Source organism: Cetorhinus maximus, chromosome 12, assembly GCF_964194155.1.
Source record: "Cetorhinus maximus chromosome 12, sCetMax3.hap1.1, whole genome shotgun sequence".
Classification (NCBI taxonomy): domain Eukaryota; kingdom Metazoa; phylum Chordata; class Chondrichthyes; order Lamniformes; family Cetorhinidae; genus Cetorhinus; species Cetorhinus maximus.
The window spans coordinates 99003011-99026362 of record NC_135890.1 but is presented as its reverse complement, the minus strand read 5'-3'; the positions used below and the strand labels follow the sequence as shown (position 1 = coordinate 99026362).

General features: G+C 44.6%; 1 protein-coding gene across 2 annotated transcripts in view; it reads right to left on the bottom strand.

The window, feature by feature from the left end:
- Positions 1–23352, bottom strand: part of LOC144687758 (cytosolic arginine sensor for mTORC1 subunit 2-like) — a 128260-nt gene that overhangs the window by 95022 nt on the left and 9886 nt on the right. The window contains exon 2 of one of the 2 annotated variants that reach the window (XM_078554240.1): positions 22513–22814. The exons of the other annotated variant lie outside the window; for it this stretch is intronic. Coding sequence (XP_078410366.1) covers positions 22513–22529 — 17 coding nt within the window. The 5' untranslated portion in view covers positions 22530–22814. The remainder of the gene's footprint in view (positions 1–22512; positions 22815–23352) is intronic. 2 annotated transcript variants of the gene reach the window in all.

Here is a 23352-nt window from a genome sequence, read left to right as displayed (position 1 = left end):
AATGTGGTGAGTGGTTCAAAAGTTCGCTGACTTCGGCGGGACCATAAAATCCCACCATTGTAAAATTCCGCCTGGTGTGCGCACTTCATGCTCACTATGTGTGATGCATTATGGGAACTGTAGTTTTCATCTTGTTTCTGTGGAACTACATTTCCCAGAATGCACTGACAACAAAACAAAACATTTTCATTGAACTGAGGCAGTCAGTGGAAGGAAGCCATCAAACTCTAAAACTATTTAATTTGGTTTCATGCTCCACAGTCATTAAGTCATTGAATAGAACTCTTTAGCTAATGAAGAAGAGTCATATGGACTCGAAACATTAATTCTGTTTCTCTCTCCACAGATGCTGTCAGAGCTGCTGAGTTTTTCCAGCATTTTCTGTTTTTATTTCAGATTTCCAGCCTCTGCAGTATTTTGCTTTGTCCTTAGCTAATGGTGTTTGCCCTCCTTCATGAGGGTCTCCCAATACAGTTTTACATGATTGGGGATAACCACAGCTTTTACCTTTGTCAACAGCAGGACCAAAACTTCCAAAGCTAAAACCAGTTATTCAAGCAATTTAAATCAGGCTTGTCAAATGATTCGGCCAATTGGTTCGCTTTTTAGGCTAGCAGTGGGGTCACTGATAAATGAACCTCTCCCACATACATTTTGAAACCAACTGAGAAGTACTTTCTCAACTTTCCCATCCGTACCCTTGTGTTTCCTTTTACTGTTTGGATTAGAATTCTGATGTATTTTTTAATTATTCATCCACAGGATGTGGGCATTGCTAGCAAGGGCAGCATTTATTGCCCATTCCTATCGCTCTTGAGAAAGTGGTGGTAAGCTGCCTTCTTGAGTGGCTTGTTTGACCATTTGAAGGCAGTTAGGAGTTAACTACGTTGCTGTGGGTTTGCAATAACAGATAGACCAGACCAGACTAGATAAAGATGGCAGACTTCTTTCCCTGAAGGACATTAGTGAATCTGATGGGTTTTCACAAAAATCCAGTACTTTCATGGTCACCATTACTGATACTAGCTTTTTAATTCCAGATTTATTTAAATAATTGAATTTAAATTTCCCAACTGCAGTGGTGGGATTTGAACTCATGTCACTAGATCAGTGATGGGTAACCTCGGCTAGTGAGTCCACCGCCTGAGTGGCCCTCCTTCATCTCAATTGGCCGCAAGATTGAAATTGGGCATGTGCAATAACCATGACCCCCATGTCCACCAGTATCGTAACCAAGACGATCTCCCAGGATAGGGTCATTTTGCTAACTGCGTCTGCGTACCTAGAATTTGAGGGGCATGCTGGTTGAACGGTAGCAGGGCTTTGATTGGACACAGAGGGAGTGCACGGCTCTCACAGTGCAATCAGCACACACCTCACTTCACATGCCCTTGCTTTGCACGCGTATCACTTTAGTAGCACCGGTAGGAAAAAAAAACTACACAGATGGAGGAATCTGGCAATCCTGTGCGAGGGCAATAGTCAACAAAATGTCTCACGGGCCACACTCAGAACCCTGATGGTCCACATGCGGCCCATGGGTTGCAGGTTGCCCACCACTGCTCTAGATCATTAGATGAGGCCTCAGGATGTCCAGTAACATAGCCACTATGCTACAATTCTGCATTTTATTAGCCCTATTCACTTGTACAACTAGTACAACTTTACACACTGTTTCAGCAAGTCTGAGACAGTAGATTTTGGAAGATCAGGTGATGTGCTAAATCATACTGACATATTTTGGGTAGCACATTTAATCAAGGTTTTGATTACCTTGACTGTCAAGATTTGTGAATGGTTAGTTGAATCAGATGTCAGAGAAACTGGTACCCATGTGATTAACAATTAGCAAGGAGTTAACACTTTTCAGGAGAGGGAGAAAATTGGCTAGAAAATTAAAAATATATAAAAATACTGAGATTAGAGAAAAAAGTGAAAAACGATGCAAATAAATCATGTCAGCTGTGGCTCTGTGGGTATACTTTCATTTTTGAGTCAGAATGTTACGGGTTCATTCCAGTCCAGAGAGTTGAGCTCAAAAATCTAAGCTATCACTCCCAGTGTATTACTGAGGGCATATGTTGGAGGTGTTATTTTTCAAATGAGATGTTAAACTGCCCTCAAGTGGATGTTAGAAATCTGATGCCACTATTTGTCAAAAGAATAAAGTTGCTCTTTTCATCATTCTGACCAATATTTAGCTGTCAACCAACATTGCTAAAAGAGGTTATCTGATAAATGACACATTGCTGTTGCTGGGAGTTTGCTATACACAAATTGGCTCCCACAAGTTTTTTTTCTTCTTTCATGGGGTGTGGGTGCCACTAGCAAGGCCGCATTTGTTGCCCATCCCTACTTGCCCTTGAAATCAGTGGTTTGTTAGGCCACTCAGAGGGCAGTTAAGAGTCAACTACATTGCTATGGGTCTGGAGCCACATATAGGCCAGATCAGGTAAGGGGGGCAGATTTCCTTCCCTGTGGACATCAGTGAATCCAACGGGTTTTACAACAATCAATGATAGGTGACCTGGCTACCATTACTGAGGCTAACTTTATATTCCAAATGTATTAATTTAATTTAAATTAAATTTGCAGGATCCCTAAGCAAAGCTTTGGTTTGGGAATTTTACAAGACATCGATACTAAATATGACCTACTTCATCTGATGTCACTTGATTCGCTCAGGATCCCATTCACTTGCACAAGTGGACATTCTTAACACCATTCCTGACAGGTGGAATGAACATTACAGGTAGCCTGATTCTTGATGGTCCGAAAAGTGGTTCAACAATAGAAGATTATGTTGAACTTCTCACTTAAACAGGACAATTTTTTTCTAAACCTAGTCTTGAAGACTACTGGCAACATTATTTTGTAAACCTTAACATTCTCATTTCTTTGCATGGAAACCTTGCCCTGAGTGCACCATTCTGATTCTGAAAAAAAAGGATCTGTGCTGATTATTCAAAATTCAGTAAAGTTTAGTTCTGGCTCAATTATTAAATTTTCCATGCAAAGTCAAATATATGGCCTAGCAGCAGCTCCCTGAATTGACCCTTCTTCATGAGCTCTTGGAACAGAGGAATGTTCGAACGTTGCATATTTTGAAATGGTTTTGTATCCCTTAATCATAGTGTTGTCAATAGTGTATGTGTTTGCAGCAGCTGTCTTTACTCTTTAAGATTTGTTGGTGTATTGTTACAACTCACTGGGCATAGTGCGCTGTAATATCAAACCCCACTGTTCCCTGAGCCGCGACAAATGTGAAAAAGTTTGATCAAACTACCAGATTTCCCCAATTCTACCTAACTGTTTAATTTAGGTTAACAGAATACGAGCACCAGGTTTGTAAACTTAATAAGTAAATAAACTGTTTATTGAACAAACTGTCATTAACCAGTGGCAAAAGAAAGAAATATGAACTGCTAATTTCTAGCTCTATAACCTTACCTCTACCCTTTCTTAAATCCCTATACACATACATACAATACACATAAGACACACGAAAACATGAATTTTAAGGGTGGGATAAAACAGTTCAATAGCGCCAATTCCAGAGTACAGGATTCAGTGGGTTGATTTTGATCAATGTCTTCCAAATTCCTTTTAGTTCTTGTTGATGACTGGAGGTGCTCTCCCAGCACTTTCAGTATTTCATTCACTGGTTAAGGACTTTCCTTTCAATGTCTCTAACAGTGATTTTCCCCTTTGCCTCTTGACAGGGGTTTTCAGGGAGAGAACAGGTTATAGAGATATGAGAAGAAAAAGCCAGCAAGCTATTATTGTGGAATTACTGGAATCTTCCACACACAGGAGAAAGAGGTTTTAGGTCTTGTTCCTTTCAGGCTAAGAGCTAACCAGCTTCACTGCTCTCACACAAAAATCTGGTCACCTGGTCAGGAGCCAATTAAACATTGTTTCCAGGCAGTTCCCTTGGTCCAGGACTCCTTTCTAGCACCATCCTGTCTTTTATGGCACACTCTGTTCCAGGACTGCAACATCGTATACATCTCTCATCCTGTTCCAATGGACATGTCTTTCAACCTGCAACCATTGTAATTTTAATCCCCAGTCCAACAGAAAATGAAAAGATATATTCTTTACAACAGTCCAACAGAAATAAAAAGATATGTTCCTTACAGTATCAAGTTATTCCCTTTATTGTTTTGATTTGTACAGTCTCAACTCTATACCAACTGGTATGAATATCATAAAGTTAAAAGTAAAAGAAAATGTCCTTGAAGTTCAGTTCCAGCTCACTGGCACTATTTAAAATCAGACTCTGGATTAATTGCCAATAGCCAAATCATGTGCTGACTGTCCAAGCAGCCATTACAATAACCAACTAGAAATTTCTTTCGCTCCCTAATCAAATATAAAAAGGCAGACTATCAACAACTTAAAAGATACTGCTGATTTAAATTACATTTTCATTGAATAACTGTCATTACAAATCAGTAAATGAATTACCTTGTGATATTATGAGAGATTCACTAGTATCTGTATATTAATACTAAAACATCACTAAAAAAACAGATTATCTGGTCATTATCATATTGCTGTTTGTGGAAACTTGCTGTAAATTGGCTGTCTGGTTTCCTCCATTACAACAGTAATTCCACTTCAAGAACACTTCATCAGCTGTAAAGGGCTTCTTGATATTCTGATGTCATGAAAGGTGCTAAATAAATGTCTTTTTTCCTTTATTTATTGTATATATTAGATAATATTAAAAACCTTGAGTTCGCACACATCTCATGTCTCAGATTTTGATAACAGTTTTAACATATAACTGCCTATATGATGTACGGCTGAATTTGCCCAGGTTAGGTTTTTTTTCTGAACTATTCCCAGATCGCGAACTCAATCGTTGCAGTTTTGGGAGTGACAGTACAATCTTTCCGGAGAGGTCCAATTAAGAGGGCATTCATTTAGTAATGGCGGGCAGGCTGAGGAGGTGGGAGGGCGATCCATCGCACACAATTGCAACAATGGCTGACAGCCTTCATTGTGTCCGCAGCAAGTGTGAATGGGATGAGAGAGGGTAGGATGAAATGGAGCAGCAAAATGGCTAGAGAAAAGGCTTCAACACTTTCCATGATATCAGCTTCCAGGAGATAATCATGCCATTGCAAGTCTCTGGCTGTGGATGATCTCAGGCTTGCTGATTTGCACCTTATTATTCTCATGGCACACCGACCTCCCGCTTTGCACTCGCTTCCTGTGACTGACGAGCTGCAGCGGGAATCCCGTATGCCACTAGTAAAATTCCACTGCCCTCGGAATATGCCTGTTAATTGCTTCGACAACAACATCAATTGGCTTCCCACTGCTACCAAGCAAGTTGCCATCAGTGCATAAAGGCTGACTCCAGGGAAAGCAGGAGGAGACGTGAATATGTCAGCATTACTCTCCGCCCTTGATTTTTCTAATTTTCCTCATTCGCCCCCTCAACATCCCCTCAGTCCTCCAAACCTGCCCCCAAAAGCACGTTAAAACTCCCCACCCCACTTTCTGGCCAGTAGATAGTTCTGTGAAGAGAGTTTCTAAACTCATTCCTAAATCCATTGCTATCATGTATATAAAAGAAAACATATTCATCAACTGATGATGACCAATTACACAGGCAACTTTCTAGTATTCGATCGAGGTATTCAAAAGGGAATTGCATTGCTACCTGAAGAGGGAGAATATGCAAGGTTACGGGGATAAGGCAGGGGAGTGGGACTAGGTGGAATGCTCTTTCTGAGAGCCAGTGCAGACTCGATAGGCCGAATGGCCTCCTTCTGCACTGTAAAGATATTGTGATATTGAATTAAAATACCATTGATACAACTACTTATACTCTCTGTCACACCTCAGGACACTTCATGCTTTTGACATCCCACTTCAGCATCTGTGTAAATCATGTTAATTTTAATATCAGATTTGAACTTGATTGGCTCAGTTTTCATATTCCTAGAGCTGTGACATATCACAAGAAAACATTCCAATCAAAAGGTAGCAAGAAAGAACATGCTAATAAACAATTTCAAAAACCTCCAAATTAAAATCGCAAGTCAGCAACAATAAACAAGCAGCAAGGAGAGAATCAATTAATTGATCCAAATACTTTAAAAAGTGTGTCATCTGCCACATTGAATGTTTATTACCATGGAAAATAAGAGTTGCACCAAACTAAAACCAAAAAAAAGATTTGCTCATGCAACAGATTTTTTATGTACATAACAATGTCGTACATTTTTCTTTTGTTTTTAGTATCACGTGAAGTAAATATCAGTAGTGGTGGCCCCATTATAGGTAGCAAGCTAATGTGTCTTTGATTCTGATGATCATGTTCCTTAACTGTTTTTAAAGATGAAAACCTCTTGGTATACTTTTAGTACCATGTATCCCAGACTAAAAAATGGTAAACCAATTCCAAAGGAACTCACTGTGACAGTTTTGAACTTACTTGATGCAAACTTAGTGTTATACGTATGTTAATATTTTAGTTTTGTGGCACTCACAGACCATGATATTGCTAATCGGTATCATTATATATTATGCCTGTCTTTTTATGGGGTATGTGGAACATTCCTTGTTCCAGTCCTACTCCGGCCCCCTCCCACAACTCTTTCTCCGGTACATCGATGATTACTTCGGTGCTGCTTCATGCTCTCGTCGGGACCTGGAAAATTTTATTAATTTTGCTTCCAATCTCCACCCCTCCATCATTTTCACATGGTCCATCTCTGACACTTCCCTTCCCTTCCTTGACCTCTCTGTCTCAATTTCTGGTGATAGACTGTCCACCAATATCCATTACAAGCCTAACGACTCCCACAGCTACCTCGACTACATCTCCTCACACCCCGCTTCCTGTAAGGACTCCGTACCATTCTCTCAGTTCCTTCGCCTCCGTCGCATCTGTTCTGATGATGCTACCTTCAAAAACAGTTCCTCTGACATGTCCTCCTTCTTCCTTAACCGAGGTTTTCCACCCACAGTAGTTGACAGGGCCCTCAACCGTGTCCAGCCCATCTCCCGCGCATCTGCCCTCACGCCTTCTCCGCCCTCCCAGAAACATGATAGGGTCCCCCTTGTCCTCAATTATCACCCCACCAGCCTCTGCATTCAAAGGATCATCCTCCGCCAACTCCAGCATGATGCCACCACCAAACACATCTTCCCTTCACCCCCCCCGACGGCATTCCGTAGGGATCGTTCCCTCCGTGACACCCTGGTCCACTCGTCCATCACCCCCTACACCTCAACCCCCTCCCACGGCATCTTCCCATGCAACCGCAGAAGGTGCAACACCTGTCCCTTTACTTTCCCCCTCCTCACCATCCAAGGGCCCAAACACTCCTTTCAAGTGAAGCAGCACTTCACTTGCACTTCCCTCAATTTAGTCTACTGCATTCGCTGCTCCCAATGCGGTCTCCTATACATTGGAGAGACCAAACGCAGACTGGGTGACCGCTTTGCAGAACACCTTCGGTCTGTCTGCAAGCATCACCCAGACCTCCCTGTCACTTGCCATTTTAACACTCCACCCTGCTCTCTTGCCCACATGTCTGTCCTTGGCTTGTTGCATTGTTCCAGTGAAGCTCAGCGCAAACTGGAGGAACAGCACCTCATCTTCCGACTTTACAGCCTTCCGGACTGAATATTGAGTTCAACAATTTTAGATCTTAAACTCCCTCCTCCATCCCCACCCCCTTTCCGTTTCTTCCCCCTCCTCCTTGTTTTTTCCAATAATTTATATAGATTTTTCTTTTCCCACCTATTTCCATTATTTTTAATGTATTCCACTGATCATTTATCTATACCTTTTATGACCTTTTAGTCTTATTTCACCCCACCCCCACTAGAGCTGTACTTTGTGTGTCCTGCCATCCATTCTTAATTAGCACATTCTTTTAGATAATATCACCACCTTCAACACCTCTTTGTTCTTTTGTCTGTGACATCTTTTGATTATCTGCTCCTATCACTGCTTGCTTGTCCCAACAACCACCGCCCCCCTTCTTCCCCCCCCCCCCCCCCCCCCACTGCCTTAAACCAGCTTATATTTCACCCCTCTCCTATTTTTACTTAGTTCTGTTGAAGAATCATGAGGACTCAAAACATCAACTGTACTCTTCTCCGCTGATGCTGCCAGACCTGCTGAGTTTTTCCAGGTATTTTTTATTTTTTGTTTTGGATTTCCAGCATCCGCAGTTTTTTTGTTATTATCATTATACATACTGTTAGTACTGATTTCTTAGTAGGATAAACAGTTATAGCATTTGCTGATCAAGAGGAATCCTATTAAGATGACTCTACTGAAAAAGTAATACAAGAGGTAATTGTAACTCTGCCCGCCCCATAAAATCAGTCGTGGGAGTTATTGACCGAGATTCCGTTGTCTTCCCACAGGTTCCTATTTTAACCTGTGAGATAGCTATCCACCAGATACTCTTTAAATATGCATATTGGGTTTTGAAGATGTCTGGCCAACTTAGTTGGAAGAGGAGTCAGGCCCGACAGGTTTAAAAAGGATAATGGTTTTACTTCTTGTTTTAAAACTTTCCTTGTGAGGGTCAGGAACAGCATAAGTGTTTTTGCTGACTTTGCCCTTACTTTCCTCCTCCCTTGACCATGCATCCCAACTAGTCACATAGCTCTGTGTTGGTCTTGTTTCTTTGGTCTCCAGTGGGCAGCGTCTTTTGCCCAACATTCTTCTCTATCTCACCTGGGCAGCTGCCACATCCGACCAGTTTCGAGCAGGAGACTGATGAGTCCTGGGCAGATGGGGTGGGGGAGTTAAAATTTTCCACACCTCATGCTGCCAAGGGCAGGATGGTTTACCACTTGCCTCTTTGAAAATCAGGAGATCATCGACTGTATTTATGTTGCCATCAGAGACAGAGAGAATAACAGTTGCACTTAATTCATGCTGCGCTTGTGAGGTCACTAAAACACATCCACCATTGAAGCCAGGTTCTGGGGGGGGTGATGCTGCTGGCGCAGACCCTCTTAACTACTTCTATCAAGGCCTGCTTGATGGTTGTTCCAGGGATGCTCCTGTGGGTGCTGTGAACAGTTAGCAAGCTGAAAAAAATAAACACATTGCTTGGCGTCTTCTAGCTACGTGCAAGATTTTACTCCCACTCTTGAATGCTTCAACAAATACAAATTTACACTTTACCTTCTATCCTCCTTATGTTTTTCTAATTAACATCTCAAAACTACTGTACATCAAAGGACCCAGACTAGCTGGCTTTAATCCAATTAAGACACACAGTCAAACACACAGCGCAGAATTTTGACCTCAGAGGGGACGGGCGACGGCGGTTGGAAAGCCGACCGCCGCCCGCGATCGAGGCTGGAAGGCAATTTCATGCTGGCGGGCCAATTAAGGCCCACCCAGCGTGATACACGAGCAGCAGCACTCATCGCTGCCTGTGTGGGGGGCGGAGGAGGGCAAGTGGGGGTAGGAGGGCAAGTGGGGTGAGCATGAACTTCACGCATGCGTGCAAGTGCGCGCTTGAGAATCCTTCTGAGGCACAGAGCTGCCTCAGGGAGATGAAGAGTTATCAAAAAAAAATAAAAGATTTTTAAAATGTTATAAAATATGTCCCCTTATGTGACTTTATCACATAAGTAGGGGCATGTTATAAGTGAAATTTTAAAAGTTTTACTTTATTTTTATTTGATGTTGGAAACCTCACCCCGCCCGTGGATGAGGTTTCCAAGAAAATGCAAAAGCAGCTTGGCCTTTTCACCTGCCCGCCAACCGTAAGGTTGGATGGGCAGCAAAAAATTTAAGTTGATTGATACTTTAATGGTCTTAATAGGCCTTTTGATTGACAGCAGGCACGCTGCCAATTCCTGCTTGCACCTGCCAACCATACTATCGTGCGACTGCATTGACATCGGGACGCTTGCCCGCGTCAACGCGCGTCATTTCATGCTCGAGTGGGTCAGGCGCGCGCCTGCCCGACAAGGTGAAAATCCTGCCCATAGATACACACCCCACTATTCCATTTAAAAAATAATTTCCAATAAAATTATAGACATTAATATCTCTTCATGATAGCAGCAATGTAACATTGAAATGTAAGAGTACAGAGTGCAAGCTCACTTTAAGAGATGCACTCTCACTTAAATGGGCCTAGGGAGGCATGTCTGAAACTGCACAGAGAAATTGGGCAAGTTGCCCATTTCCTGATGCGATTGGATGGGCAAATAAAATGAAAAGTGATATGGTGGTATCATTGTAGTGCTTGTGTAATGTAGTATCCATGTAGGAGTGGAACAGGAGACCATTCTTGTGATTTTCTGATACTTTGAATTCTCAGTCCAAACCATGCTTGTGAAGCTGACATGCAAGCCTTAGCTGTTGTCCCATAAGGATGGAGAAAGAGCAGAGAGATTTTTTTGGTTGTCTTTGAGAAATTCCATTGCTACTCATGGAATGGCACTGATAGTGAGGCCTAACAATAGGTTGCTATTACCCAATAGCAGAGTCCTACTGAAGGGGAGAAAGTATAAACATTCTAACAATTGTCTTGAGTTAAAATACAATTTGATCTGATGTTATAAACCACAAAAGCAACGTGAATCACTACAATCCTGTGGCTGTACTCTGATTTTCTAAACAAATCCTCTTGTGTATCTGTGATCTCTAGAAATAGTCTTGAGAAGACACATTTAATTCAGCTGGAACCATACAACCATCAAAAATATAAAACCATAACAGATTGTATGTATATAGTGCCTTTAATGTATTAAAATGTCCCAAGGCGCTTCATAGGAGTGTTGTAAAGCAAAATTTGACACCACACCACATTTGGCAATATTAGGGCAGATGAATAAAAGTTTGGTGGAAGAGGTAAGTTCTAAGGAACGTCTTAAAGGAGGAAAGGGAGGTAGACAGGTGGGGATGCTTAGGGAGGTTATTCTGGACCTTAGGGCCTTGATGCTGAAGGCACGGTCACCTGTAGTGGAGCAATTAAAATTGGGGATCCTCAAGAGGCCAGAATTAGAAGGGTGCAGATATCTGTTTATGGAGAGTGGAACATGGAGTCAGGTCAGGTGTGGGTTGGAGTAGTCAAGTCCAAAGGTAATGAAAGCGTGGATGAAGATTTCAGCAACAGATGTGCTCAGGCAACAACAGAGTTGGGTGATGTCATGGAGGTGGAAATAGGCGATTTTGGTGGTGGCATGCATATGTGGCTGGAAGCTTATTTTGGGGTCAAATATGACACCAAGGTTGCGGACAATCTGATTCAGCCTCAGACAGTTGCCAGGGAGAGGAATGAAGTCAGTTGCTAGGGAACAGAGTTTGTGGTGGGGACTGAAGATATTGGCTTTGGTTTTCCCAATGTTTAATTGGAGGAAATTTATGCTCATCCAGTACAGGATATCAGACAAGCAAGTCCACCAATTTGGAGACAGCAGAGAGGTTGAGAGAGGTGGTGGTGAGCTAGAATGAGATACTTATCTCATTTAATTTGCCTGAGCTTGTGTCAAACCCAGGACACACAGATGAAAGGACTCTATTTCAATCTATTGAAAAACCTTGCTTACTATTTTGCTTCCTTAATACAGTATCTCTTATGGTCTCTGTGTCTATTAAACAATACGCTGGGTGGAATGCCCATAGGTACATTATGCAATGTATACTCTGATCTATATGCAGCAGGCCCTGTGCGTAACAGGTTCTGAAATAACATACTCCAGGCGCTGATTAACAAATATGTAATAATTTGATTACATATACATGAATCTGACTAATACATACAAACCATGATTTTGGTCACCCTTCCTATTATCTTACAATGGGACTTTTTAAATCTAGCAGTCCTGAAAGCCCATTGAATATGAGAAGATGGATAGTGGAGCACCATATTGGGTGTAAATGCTAGGAAGTTGAACGTACAACCAAATAAAATAATCAGAGCCCAATTTTAGTGTAACAAATTACAAACTAGTGGGACAAAACAAAAGCAAAATACTGTGGATTCTGGAAAACTAAAATAAAAACAGAAAATGCTGAAAATACTCAGCAGTTTAGACAACATCAGTGGAGAGAGAAAGAGAAAGGCCGTGAATGCGAGTTTTGATAGATACTTGATCAAACACAAGAAGGGAAATAGAAAATAATGAAGGTGAACAAGGTGAAATAGAGAAAATGAAATCACGACAGAGATGTAAGATCATAGGGCTGAATTTTACTTTCTGCGGGCGGGTGGGCGCCTGACCCGATCAGGTGAAAATAGCGCGCAATGACGTCAGGTGAGCATCCCGACATCATTGCAAGCTTGTGCAATATTTCACTCGGCATGCGCAAGCAGGTGCCGGAGCCGCGTCTGCCATTAATTAAGAGACCACTTAAGGCCACTAGCAGTCCAATTGACATCGATTTTTCATGGCCCATGCAATTTCGCGCTCGTCGCACAGGCAAAACGGGCAGGCGGCCAGCCGATATTTCCAATAACCTCATCCATGGGTGGGGTAAAAGGGGTGAGCAGCATTGCCAGAATGAGTAGTGAGGAGTTTGGTACATAGTTTGTTGCTGGTGACTTATTGATATTAGGCAGCTTTATCTCTGTTCAGGGCTTTGTTCTTAGCATTTCCAGGCCTCATTTCAGGCTCCAAGGACACCGGAAGATTCAGACCGGGTGGACCCTTCCAGGTATCAGACAGCCTTCCATCACCCTGGTAATGGGGTTCTGGTCTCTGCTGGTGACACCTCCTGTGAGGAGGAAGAGAGGCACAGAAGGGAGGGGGAGGCCAGGTGTCCCAATGCAGATTCCAGAGGAGCAACCAGTGGGAGGAGAGGCACGGGCACAAGGGGCGCAGGCCAGCAGGAAGTCCAAGGTGGAAGCAGCTGCAGAAGACACCATTATCCTGCTGCCAGGGTTTACAGGTAGCAATGCAGCTACCTCAATATGTCCAATGTACAATGCCAAAGGAGGCTCCGTCTCTCAAGGGAGACCGTGACCTCCATTTGTCAGATGATTGGGCCGGAGATCAGCTCCCTCTGTGTAGGTGGACACCCCATGCCAGTGGCTCTGAAGGTCACAATGGCCTTCAACTTCTATGCCTCTGGGGTCAGTGGGGGATCTGTGTAGAGTCTCCCAATCAGCTGTCCACAGTTGCGTCAAGCTGGTGACAGAAGTTCTGTTCAAGCAGGTACTGACTTTTATTCTTTACTGTACAGACAAGGCCAGCCAGGCTGAGCAAGCCAGAGGCTTTTCAGCGAGTGTTGGGTTCCCCCGCATCCAGGGTGCATTCGACTGCACACACGTGGGTCAGCCGGGCGCCTTCGTCAACAGGAAAGGATTCCACTCCATGAACGTGCAGATAGTGTGAGCACAGGATGCAGATTCTGCAAGCCTGTGCAAGGTACCCTCATAACTCCCATGATGCTTACATCCTGTGACACTCCCAAGTGCCAAGGCTCTTCAGTGCTCCAGCCCGACTGGTGGATGTCTGCTGGGTGACAAGGGTATGTAGAGGTGGCTCATGACACCTCTCTGCCACCCAAGAACAGAGGCAGAGAAACGTTATAATATGAGTCATGCCTCCAAAAGGGCATGGTAGAGAGCACCATAGGGCTTCTCAAGACGCATTTCCGATGCCTGGACCATTCAGGGGTAGCACTATAATGCACCCCTGATCGTGGTTGCATGCTGCACTCTCCACACTCTGGCACTGGCAATGGGGAACCCACTGGAGGAAGAGGATCTTGACGCAGCTGCACAGGCCACAGATGATGAATCCAGTAGTGAGTCAGAAGCGGAGCACAGTGAGGAGAATGCTGAGGGCATGGAGCCAAACCTCGGTAACCTGCAGGGAGGCAGGAACACCAGGGACACCTTGATCCAACACTCCTTCAGCTAGGCTACCAAAGATCAGCTTCAACTGCATGCCAGGGCTGCCGCCTCCATCCCGGATATCTAATAGGACCCTTTCATTTGAACCCAAAGAGCACTCAGTGCCTGTGCAATAAAGTTCAGAGCCACTTAGGTCCAGCATTACATACTGGCGTACCCTGCACCAATAAAATAAAAAGGTGAAGCATATTCAGGCCATGACAACAAAAACAAAATTTATCTCATTTTGACAATTCCAAACAATTTACATAACCTTCTCTGGTCTTCATTCCCAGACCAGTATAGATAAAGTAAACATAAATTAACATAAAATCACCCGTGACCTGTTCCTCTTGTGTTCATGGTGACTTTAACTTAAGTTTCTGAGTGTCACGTCTTGGTGTGCCCCCCATCCGGGGGTGGGGGGGGGGGGGGGGGTGGGGGGGGCACCAGAGACAGCCTGCTGACTCTACTGTCTTGTTGGCCTTGATAACCTTGGCAGTCATCCTCTGGCCAGTGGAGCCTGTGCTGGCCCCGCCTGGGAGGGAGGGGCCAGTGCTATGACTGGCATCTCCCCAGTCGTCGCAACCTCATCAGATGCGACAGTCACTGGCAGAGGGGTGGAGGAGCTGCTGTCGTCATCCAGAGCGCCCTGAGAGGAGCCCACAGAGATGACAAGCAGCTCGTGTGTCAACGTGAGGTCACTCTGGACCTCGCTGCTCACCATTAATGGACGGACACCAAGCTGGGATATGGGTGCCTCATTTATCTCCCACACTGGCACTGACAGGTCAGTGCCCAAATGAGGGTTTGCAGGTCCGAGCGCAACCCCAGGAACCCCTGATTCTGTTCCTGGAGCTGCCTTTCCATAAGAGTCGCCACTCTCAATGGAGGAGGCAGTACACTCAGCCATGAAGATCAACGCTGTGCTTACGATCCGCATGGGTTCCTCCATAACAGAGATCATGGCACACATACCCTCATGGGTTTCTGCTGAATCCTCCTGCATATCTCTCTGAACATCCAGCATCTGCCGCCTAATGCACGACTCCAGAGGCTCATCATCAGCCTTCGGCTGAGTGTCTTCCTGGTCCCCAGCAGTCCTCCAACTGCCGGTGCCCTGAGCACTCTCGCCTCCGCCTGCAGCTCAAACGAGTGTGAAATGCCCTCACCAATGTGCACTGAGATATTAGCCGCCAATCTAATGCCCACCGAGGTGCAGGTGCCTGTTTCAGAAAGCGGGTGTGACTCAAGTGCATCTGAAGCTCGGTGGTTGTCTGGCATCAGGGGTGGCCCTTTGGGGTCCGCAGAGTGAAAGCCTGCAGGCGAATCTGAAAGGGAGAACAAGGACATGTCATTAGTTAGAGTCATCACATTGTCACTGTGCATGCCAGGCACCCTGGTAAGACAATGAAGATCTGCATCACGGTGCCATTGTCTTTCAATGATCAGTGAGGACTCCAGGTTCGAGGCTCACATCAATGAAGAGACTACACTGGAATGATTGCACAAGTTGCAAATCTCACCTCTGTGCACTGCCCTCTTACCTCCGTCTGGCACCCCAGCCTCTCCATGCCCGGTTGCATGTGGAGCGTGCTGGCTCTCGAGCTCCAGGGCATCTTGCTCAAACCTGCTGAGCAGCAGGAGTTTGGGCAGCCCTCTGCCTGTACATGCCCTCTCTGCTTGGTTATGGCTTGTATTCTCCTGATAGAACAGAGGGGCTTTGATTAGTCCACTCTCTACCTGCAGTGCCATTTCAGCCTGGCAAACCCCAGCTGAGGAACACCTCGCAGGGCACATCCAAGTGGTGGCCCTCAAGCCATAAGGCACTCAGTCCAAGCAGCCAGGGCTCACCCCCTTGGCCAGCTCCGGCATCATTGACAATTGGCACTAAGACTCTAGCACCCGAGGTCCACGGGGTGTCGGCCAGACCTTAACACTTCTGCGCACTGACCCATGCCAACACGGTGCTCACCCTTCCTGAGCGCAGCAGGTCATTGAAGCGCTTCCGGCACGGCATGTAGGAGTGCCGCACCACGTCATGGCTGCTCACCATTGCTGCCACTTCCTGCCATGCCCTCTTGGTGAGCTGCAGTGGCCTCCTCCTCCCACCTCAGGGGACAAGGATGTCTCTTCTGGCAGCCACCTCCTCCAGGAGGACAACGAGGCACTCATCGGAAACACGGGGGGCCGAGTGCCCACCCGACCTGCCCTCCCACCTGCTATGTCCAGCCGTACTCAACTCCATTGCGAACGTTCAGGAGACGCCCTTTTGTGGTAGCCTTCCAGGGGCTGTCTAGGCCATTTTTAAACTGGCTACCGGGTCACCATTGGACCCGGCGGCCGACAGGCCCCTACCCCCGCTCGACCCTTCCCAGCCAGTGCAGAGTCCCGTTTCACGCTAGGCGGGCCCACCAGCATGAAATCGCCGTCGGGGGCTGATTGCGGGCGATGGACCGTTTCCTGGCAGCTCCCAGGCCTGCCCGCCCGACAACCTCAAAATCCTGCCATAGATCGGAAATCTTAACTGTTTGTCTCTCCACAGATGCTGCCTGAACAGCTGAGTATTTCAAGCACTTTCTATCCAAATTAGTGGGTGTTTCCATTGGCAATACACTAGATAAGGCACTAAAGAATGCAAATCCTGCCTAATATTTATTCAGTATGTTTGCAATTGCTTATGATCACATTATACACATTTATCGAGGGTGACTGATTTGAAAATGTACACTAATGTCTTTGTATAAGAAATAAACACCTGCAGGTTGCAGATGCTATCAAAATTTGTGCTATTATAGGAATTACATCTTAATTTGTTCCCAGTGGCAATGATATAGATACTGGTTGTTATCCTTTATTACTGAATCTGTGGTTTAAAGTCCACAGATACCCGTCAATGACTTTTATACTATTATCCCATTTCTATTGTGTATTTGTTTAAAACTCTGCATGTTTATCTCTATATTGTTATAAAATAGCACATTGCTAAGATTTGAATGTCCTATTAATTCCCAGTAATCAATTGCAAATTGTGTGTAACAGAAAAGTAGTGATAACAACATTCACTATTTAGCATGGATGCCCTTCCACAATAATAATGTGGGCCTCAGTCATCAACCATAAGCATCCACAACTGATACCAAAACATGGACCCAGAAGAAAATAAAACCATTAAATTCTGCATTTATATGTTACAACAATGTATCTGAGAATCAGGTAATTATAAATAATTTGAAGTTGCCTTTGTGGTTGATGACATCAGACGACTGGCCTGTAATCTCTCAACCATCCATCATTCAGTATGATTTTCACCTACAGTCACTACATGTATCATCACTTCTTACAAGTCTCAAACATCAAAATATACATTTAAGAACTAAATTGAAATTTAAAGATAAAAAGAATCACTAGTAAAAGATTCGTATGAATATTGCAGCTTAGTGTTACTGAACATATACTGATTTATTCTCACTAACTTTGAAAAGCAATTCACTAAACTCTCATCTGTATTTCTCTTCTTCCAAGATTTTTCAAGACAATGAAAACTACTTCTGAAGACCTGTGCAAACCTTCTTCATGACCAGCCTACAGCCCCTGAGACCAAAGATTAAAAGCAGAAATTTTTAGACTTCAGTTTTTTTAACCTATTTAGATGTCATGTACATTTTTATTTTAGCCATTACACACTGCCCTTTTTGGTTTTCTAATGCCTTTCAAATATCTGTATCTCCTGTCGTCACCTTCATGTAGTGTAAAACACCTTATGCCTCTTTTCATCTCTTTTAAATCTGTTAGGAAATTGTTGAGCCCATGAGCAGCCACTTTAAGAAAATAGGCATTATAGTTTTTGCATTCTCGGCCTCCTGATAATTCTCCAATTTCCCCTTTGTCTGTCCATGTCTTGACTTGTCCTCGTCAATCTTATAAAACTCACTTCTTAGAAGATTTTGCCGGTTCTAACAAAGGATTGCACATGAAATCTTTGGTTGGCTTTCTCTTTGAGTTGCAGATAGACCATTAGAGAAATTTTCTAGGAACACAGGAACAGGAGAAGGCCATTCAGCCCGTCGAGCCTGCTCCGCCATTCAATACGATCATGGCTGATCGAACACTTCAATACCTTTTACCCATACTATCCCCATAACCCTTTATGTTATTGTTAATCAGAAATCTATCTATCTCTACCTTAAACAAACTCAATGACTGCGCTTCCACGGCCCTCTGAGGTAGAGAATTCCGAAGATTCACAACCCTCTCAGTAAAGAAATTTCTCCTCATCTGGGTCCTAAATGGCTTCCCCCTTATTTTGAAATTGTGTCCCCTGGTTCTAGACTCACCAACCAGGGAAAACATCTTACCTGCATCGACCCTGTCTATTCCTTTAAGTGTTTTGTAGGTTTCAATGAGATCACCTCTCATTCTTCAAAACTCTAGAGAATACAGGCCCAGTTTCCCCAATCTCTCTTCGTAAGACAGTCCCGCCATTCCCAGAACAAATCTGGTGAACCTTCGTTGCACTCATTCTATGGCAATAATATCTTTTCTGAGGTAAGGGGACCAAAACTGTGCACACTACTCCAGGTGCGGTCTAACCAAGCTTCTATACAATTGAAGCAAGACTTCATTACTTCTTTACTCAAGTCCTCTTGTGATAAAGGCTAACATTCCATTAGCCTTCCTAACTGCCTGCTGCACCTGCATGTGCATGTTAGCTTTCAGTGACTTATGGACAAGGACACCCAGGTCCCTTTGTACATCTACACTTTCTAATCTCTTCTCCTTTAGGAAATACTCTGAACATCTGTTCTTTCTACCAAAGTGGATAACCTCACATTTTTCCACATTATATTCCATCTGCCATGTTCTTGCCCACTCACTAAGCCTGTCCAAATCCTCCTGTAGCCGCTTTACATCTTCCTCACAACACATATTCCTGCCTAGCTTTGTATCATCTGTGAACTTGGAAATACTACATTTGGTCCCCACATCCAAATCATTGATATGTATTGTGAACAGCTGGAGCCCGAGTACTGATCCTTGCTGTACCCCACTAGTCACAGCCTGCCAACGCGAGAATGACCCACTTATTCCTACTCTCTGTTTTCTGCCTGTTAGCCAATCCTTAATCCATGCCAGTAAATTGCCTCCTATCCCATGTGCTTTTATTTTGCTAATCAACCTCCTGTGGGGGACTTTATCAAAAGCCTTCTGAAAATCCAAGTACAGTACGTCCATTGACTCTCCTTTATCAATTTTGTTAGTAACATCTTCAAAAAACTCCAATAAGTTTGTCAAATATGATTTCCCATTCATAAATCCATGCTGACTATGCCCAATCAGATCATGATTATCCAAGTATCCATTTATCACATCCTTAATAATACATTCTAGCATTTTTCCTACTACTGATGTAAAACTAACAGGTCTGTAGTTCCCTGTTTTCTCTCTCCCTCCATTCTTAAATAGTGGGGTGACATTTGCTACCTTCCAATCTTCAGGAACTATTCCAGAACCTATAGAATTTTGGAAAATGATCACCAATGCATCCACTATCTCTATAGCAACCTCTTTCAACACTCTGGGATGGAGAGTATCAGGTCCCGGGGACTTATCAACTTTCAGCCCCATTAATTTCTCCAATACAACCTTCTTACTTATACTAATTTCCTTCAACTCCTCATTCTCACTTGTCCCTTGGATCCCTAAGTCTGGGAGATTTCCTGTATCTTCCTCAGTGAAAACTGACACAAAGTAATCATTTAGCTTCTCTGCCATTTCTCTATTCCTCATTATGAATTCTCCTGACTCTGCCTATAATGGACCCACATTTGTCTTAGCCAAACACTTCCTTTTTACATACCTATAGAGCAGGACATTGAGGTCAGCGAGTGGCGGGCGGGCCCACTCGCTGACGTGTAAAATTACTTGGGATGACGTCGGGCGGAACACCCAACGTCATCACGCGTCATTTCAATTTTCAGGTCAGCAGGGGCTCAGCCAAATCAGCTGTGCGCCCGCCAACCTGTCAACGGCCAATTGAGGCCATTTAAAAAAGTAATTAGACTAGTTAATGGACCTGCCCGTCCAACCTTAAGGCCTTAAGGTTGGCGGGCAGGCCAGGAGCCCTGACGGGCTTCAGAAAAAGCATAAAACCTCATCCACGGGCGAGATGAGGTTTCATGTAGGTTTTTAAAAATTTAATAAAAGTTTACTTAAAAGTGATTGACATGTCCCAACTCATGTGACAGTGTCACATGAGGGGACATGTGAGGGAAATTTCGTTTCTCTATTTGTACCATTTTTAAATTTGGCGCTGATCTCCCTGAGGCAGCACTCCTGGCTTAGGGAACCGCCCCCCCCTGCATACAGGGAGCGCAAAACACTTCCTGGCAGATGTCACGCTGGGCAGGCCTTAATTGGCCCGCCCACGTAAAATGGCGGCGCCCTCCCAATTGGGGCGCTGATTGGAAGCACGCTCGCACGTACCCGCTCCTGAACTTCGCTCCCGACGGGGAGAAAATTCTTCCCATAGAAGCTTTTACAGTGCATTTTTATGTTTTTTGCTAGATTGCATTCATATTCTGAGACAGAACCTAAATACTGCAGATCCTGGAACTCTTAAATAAAAACAGAAAATGCTGGAAACATTCAGCAGGTCAGGCAGCATCTATGGAGAGAAAATCGGTTATTGTTTCAGATCTGTGACTTTTCACCAGAACTCAAAGATGTTTTTCTCTCTCCACAGACACTGCCTGACCTGCATTTAGCAGAATTTTCACTGACTTGACCCACTGGGAGTGGGTGAATCAGAAGGTTGGTGGAACCCATCATTGGATTCCACCCGCTGCCCACATGTTGTGGAGTTTTAATGTGGAGTGTTTGTGACTTAATGAATTGGCTCCTGACCCTGAGTTGGGGTTTGATTGACATCTGGGCCTTCAATCAGGTGGAGAACCATTCGCTGACGGTCACAACGCAGCTAAATTTGCACTGGGAACCGTTGCGGGGTGGGGGGGTGAGAGGCAGCCACAGTGGGGAGGTGTCTCAACCAGAGGGGAGGAGGGGCACTCAGAGGGAGAGGCAATGGGAGGGGATAGCAACCCAACGAGGCCGCCTGTTCTAAGGAGAGTTGGAGTCTTCAGGGGGTGTGGGTAGCAGGTCAGAGGCCTCGGGATGAGGGGATCAGAAACCTCAGGGGAGGTGGGTAGTGGGGGGGGGGGGGGGGGGAAGGGAGTTGGTGGGAAGGGAATCAATTGTGGAGACTGCTCAGGCAGACACCTGGATTCAGGAGGTAAATGTGAAGGAACTTCACTCGAACAAACCAAGTCCTCGCTTCAAGGAAGCTGCTAGGTGTTTGGACGCTCGAGGAACCCAGACGACAGTTGTTAAATTTCAAAACCTGCGCGGCAATGAGACTCAGTGAACTGAAAATGGCCGGGTTGGAGTTGGGAACAGGCTACTGACACTTTAACAATGCCTACCACCTGACCCACACCTGCCCAATTTTTCTCAGTTAAAATCCAACCCATTGTCCGGATGTGTTTTATATTTCAGCACTTGATTCTTTTTAAAACCTGTAATAAATGAAAACATACTTGACTCATACATTTCGATAAAAAAATTGCTTGCCAAGGGAGTAACGTTGGCTTAAACTGAAAGAAAACATTGTTTCTTAATTGCCAAGTTAGTTCCTAAAGTGATTGTCAAGTCAATTTACAGCTGTCAGCAAAAGTGAAGAAAGAACAGAAGAAGGCTCACTGGGAAACTGCATCATTTTGTGCAACTGTCAGGCTCAGATAAGGAGAGAAGCGATCAGGCTGTGGCTCTAGTTTCAGAGCTGCACTAATATCTGCTCAGTATCTCTTGGAAACTAATGGTCCATCACACAGCACATCATGGAATTTACCATGCTGTTGATATACATCTTTGAAAGAAGCATAGTGGGGGCTTGGGGGGGAGGGGTGTGGGTGGGGAGAGATGCAAGTTTCCTAGGCAAAAAAACTAATGTTATAAATCACATATTTTTTAAAAACTCACCTTTGTTTTCAAATTATACATTCGTGGTGGCTATCCTGGGAGGCTAAAATACAGAATAACACAGTAAAACATTCTAAAAAGTCAATGGACTTTGGTTTGAGAATAATGCAGACATCAGCTACTTCAAATGTCTATTTTTTGTGAAACTTTTTTTTGGGGGGTACTTTTATGCCCCCCACCCCCACCCCTATTTGAGGTGGTGGTGGCATGTAAAATAGGACGGGTGGCTAGCCCACCACCTTACTGCCCATCTCAAAGCTGACCCCTCTAATACAGTGGGTGGGTAAGGCATCAGCCAGCTCGCCAGTCCTTAGACCTATTGAGGCCCTTAACTGCCCAACTGAGCAGCAATTAAAGGCCTCATTCTGCCTCCACTGGTATATGACGCTGGGCAGTGGAAGGCAGGCAAAAGTAGCCATCCTACTTTTTCACCAAAGTCGGTGAAAGGGTGGGAAGGGATAGGGGGTACCTACTTTGGGGGGTACTCTTTGCACATCAGGGCACCCCCTAATATCGTACCCCTCTTTTGTGCCTCCTCGCCAGGTTTCTGAAATCTGCAGCCTCACCCCTCTTGCCCCCTCCATGGGGTGCCTGATCCCTCACCACCAAAGCATCCTGGACTTACCTCAATCCGGTGTCCATCTTCGATCTTCATGGGACTCCTTTCAGTCCCAGCAGCACCCACTACTGTCTTCTGGCTCTGTTGAGACTGGAAGAGCAATCAGATTGGTCAGCAACTCTTGAGGGTGGGACTTCCTTCCACTGAAGGACGTAAGTCCAGCCTTCAGCTTGGCAAGGCTGCCAGCAGTGTAATATCGCAGCCTTCTGTTGAAGTCGCACAAATTTTCTTCAATGGGGTGGGGGTGGTGGTTGGGAGGGGGGGCAGAGTTCAGAAAATTCAGCTCAGTAGTAATTTCCTTTTGTATCCTGCAAAATAACAGGATTATAGAAAAGTCATCACCTCCAAGTTATGCCTGCCTTGTTAATTCTTGCTAGATCAAAATCCTCGAATTCCCTACCTAACACCATGATGGGAGCATCATCGGTACAAGGACTGTAGCAGCTCAAGGAGAGGGTCCACCATCTTCTTAGGCCTACTTGGGGTGGGCAATAAAAATAAAAAACATAAAATGCTAGAAATACTCAGCAGATCAGGCAGCATCCATGGGTAGAGAAACTGAGTTAATGTTTCAGGGCAAGGGCTTCTCATCAGAACTCAGTTCATCAGTTCTGATGAAAGGTTGTCAACCTGAAAGGTTAACTCTGTTTCTCCCTCCACTGTTGCTGCCAGACCTGATGACTATTTCCAGCATTTTCTGCCTTTGTTTCATATTTTCAGCTTCCCCGGTATTTTGCTGTTTTATGGGGAATAAAATATGGCTCTGCAGTGTCATCCGTATCCCTAGCACAAATAAAGCAAAACTCGGTGGGTGTCAGGAATTCCATGGAATTTACCAGGCTTTGG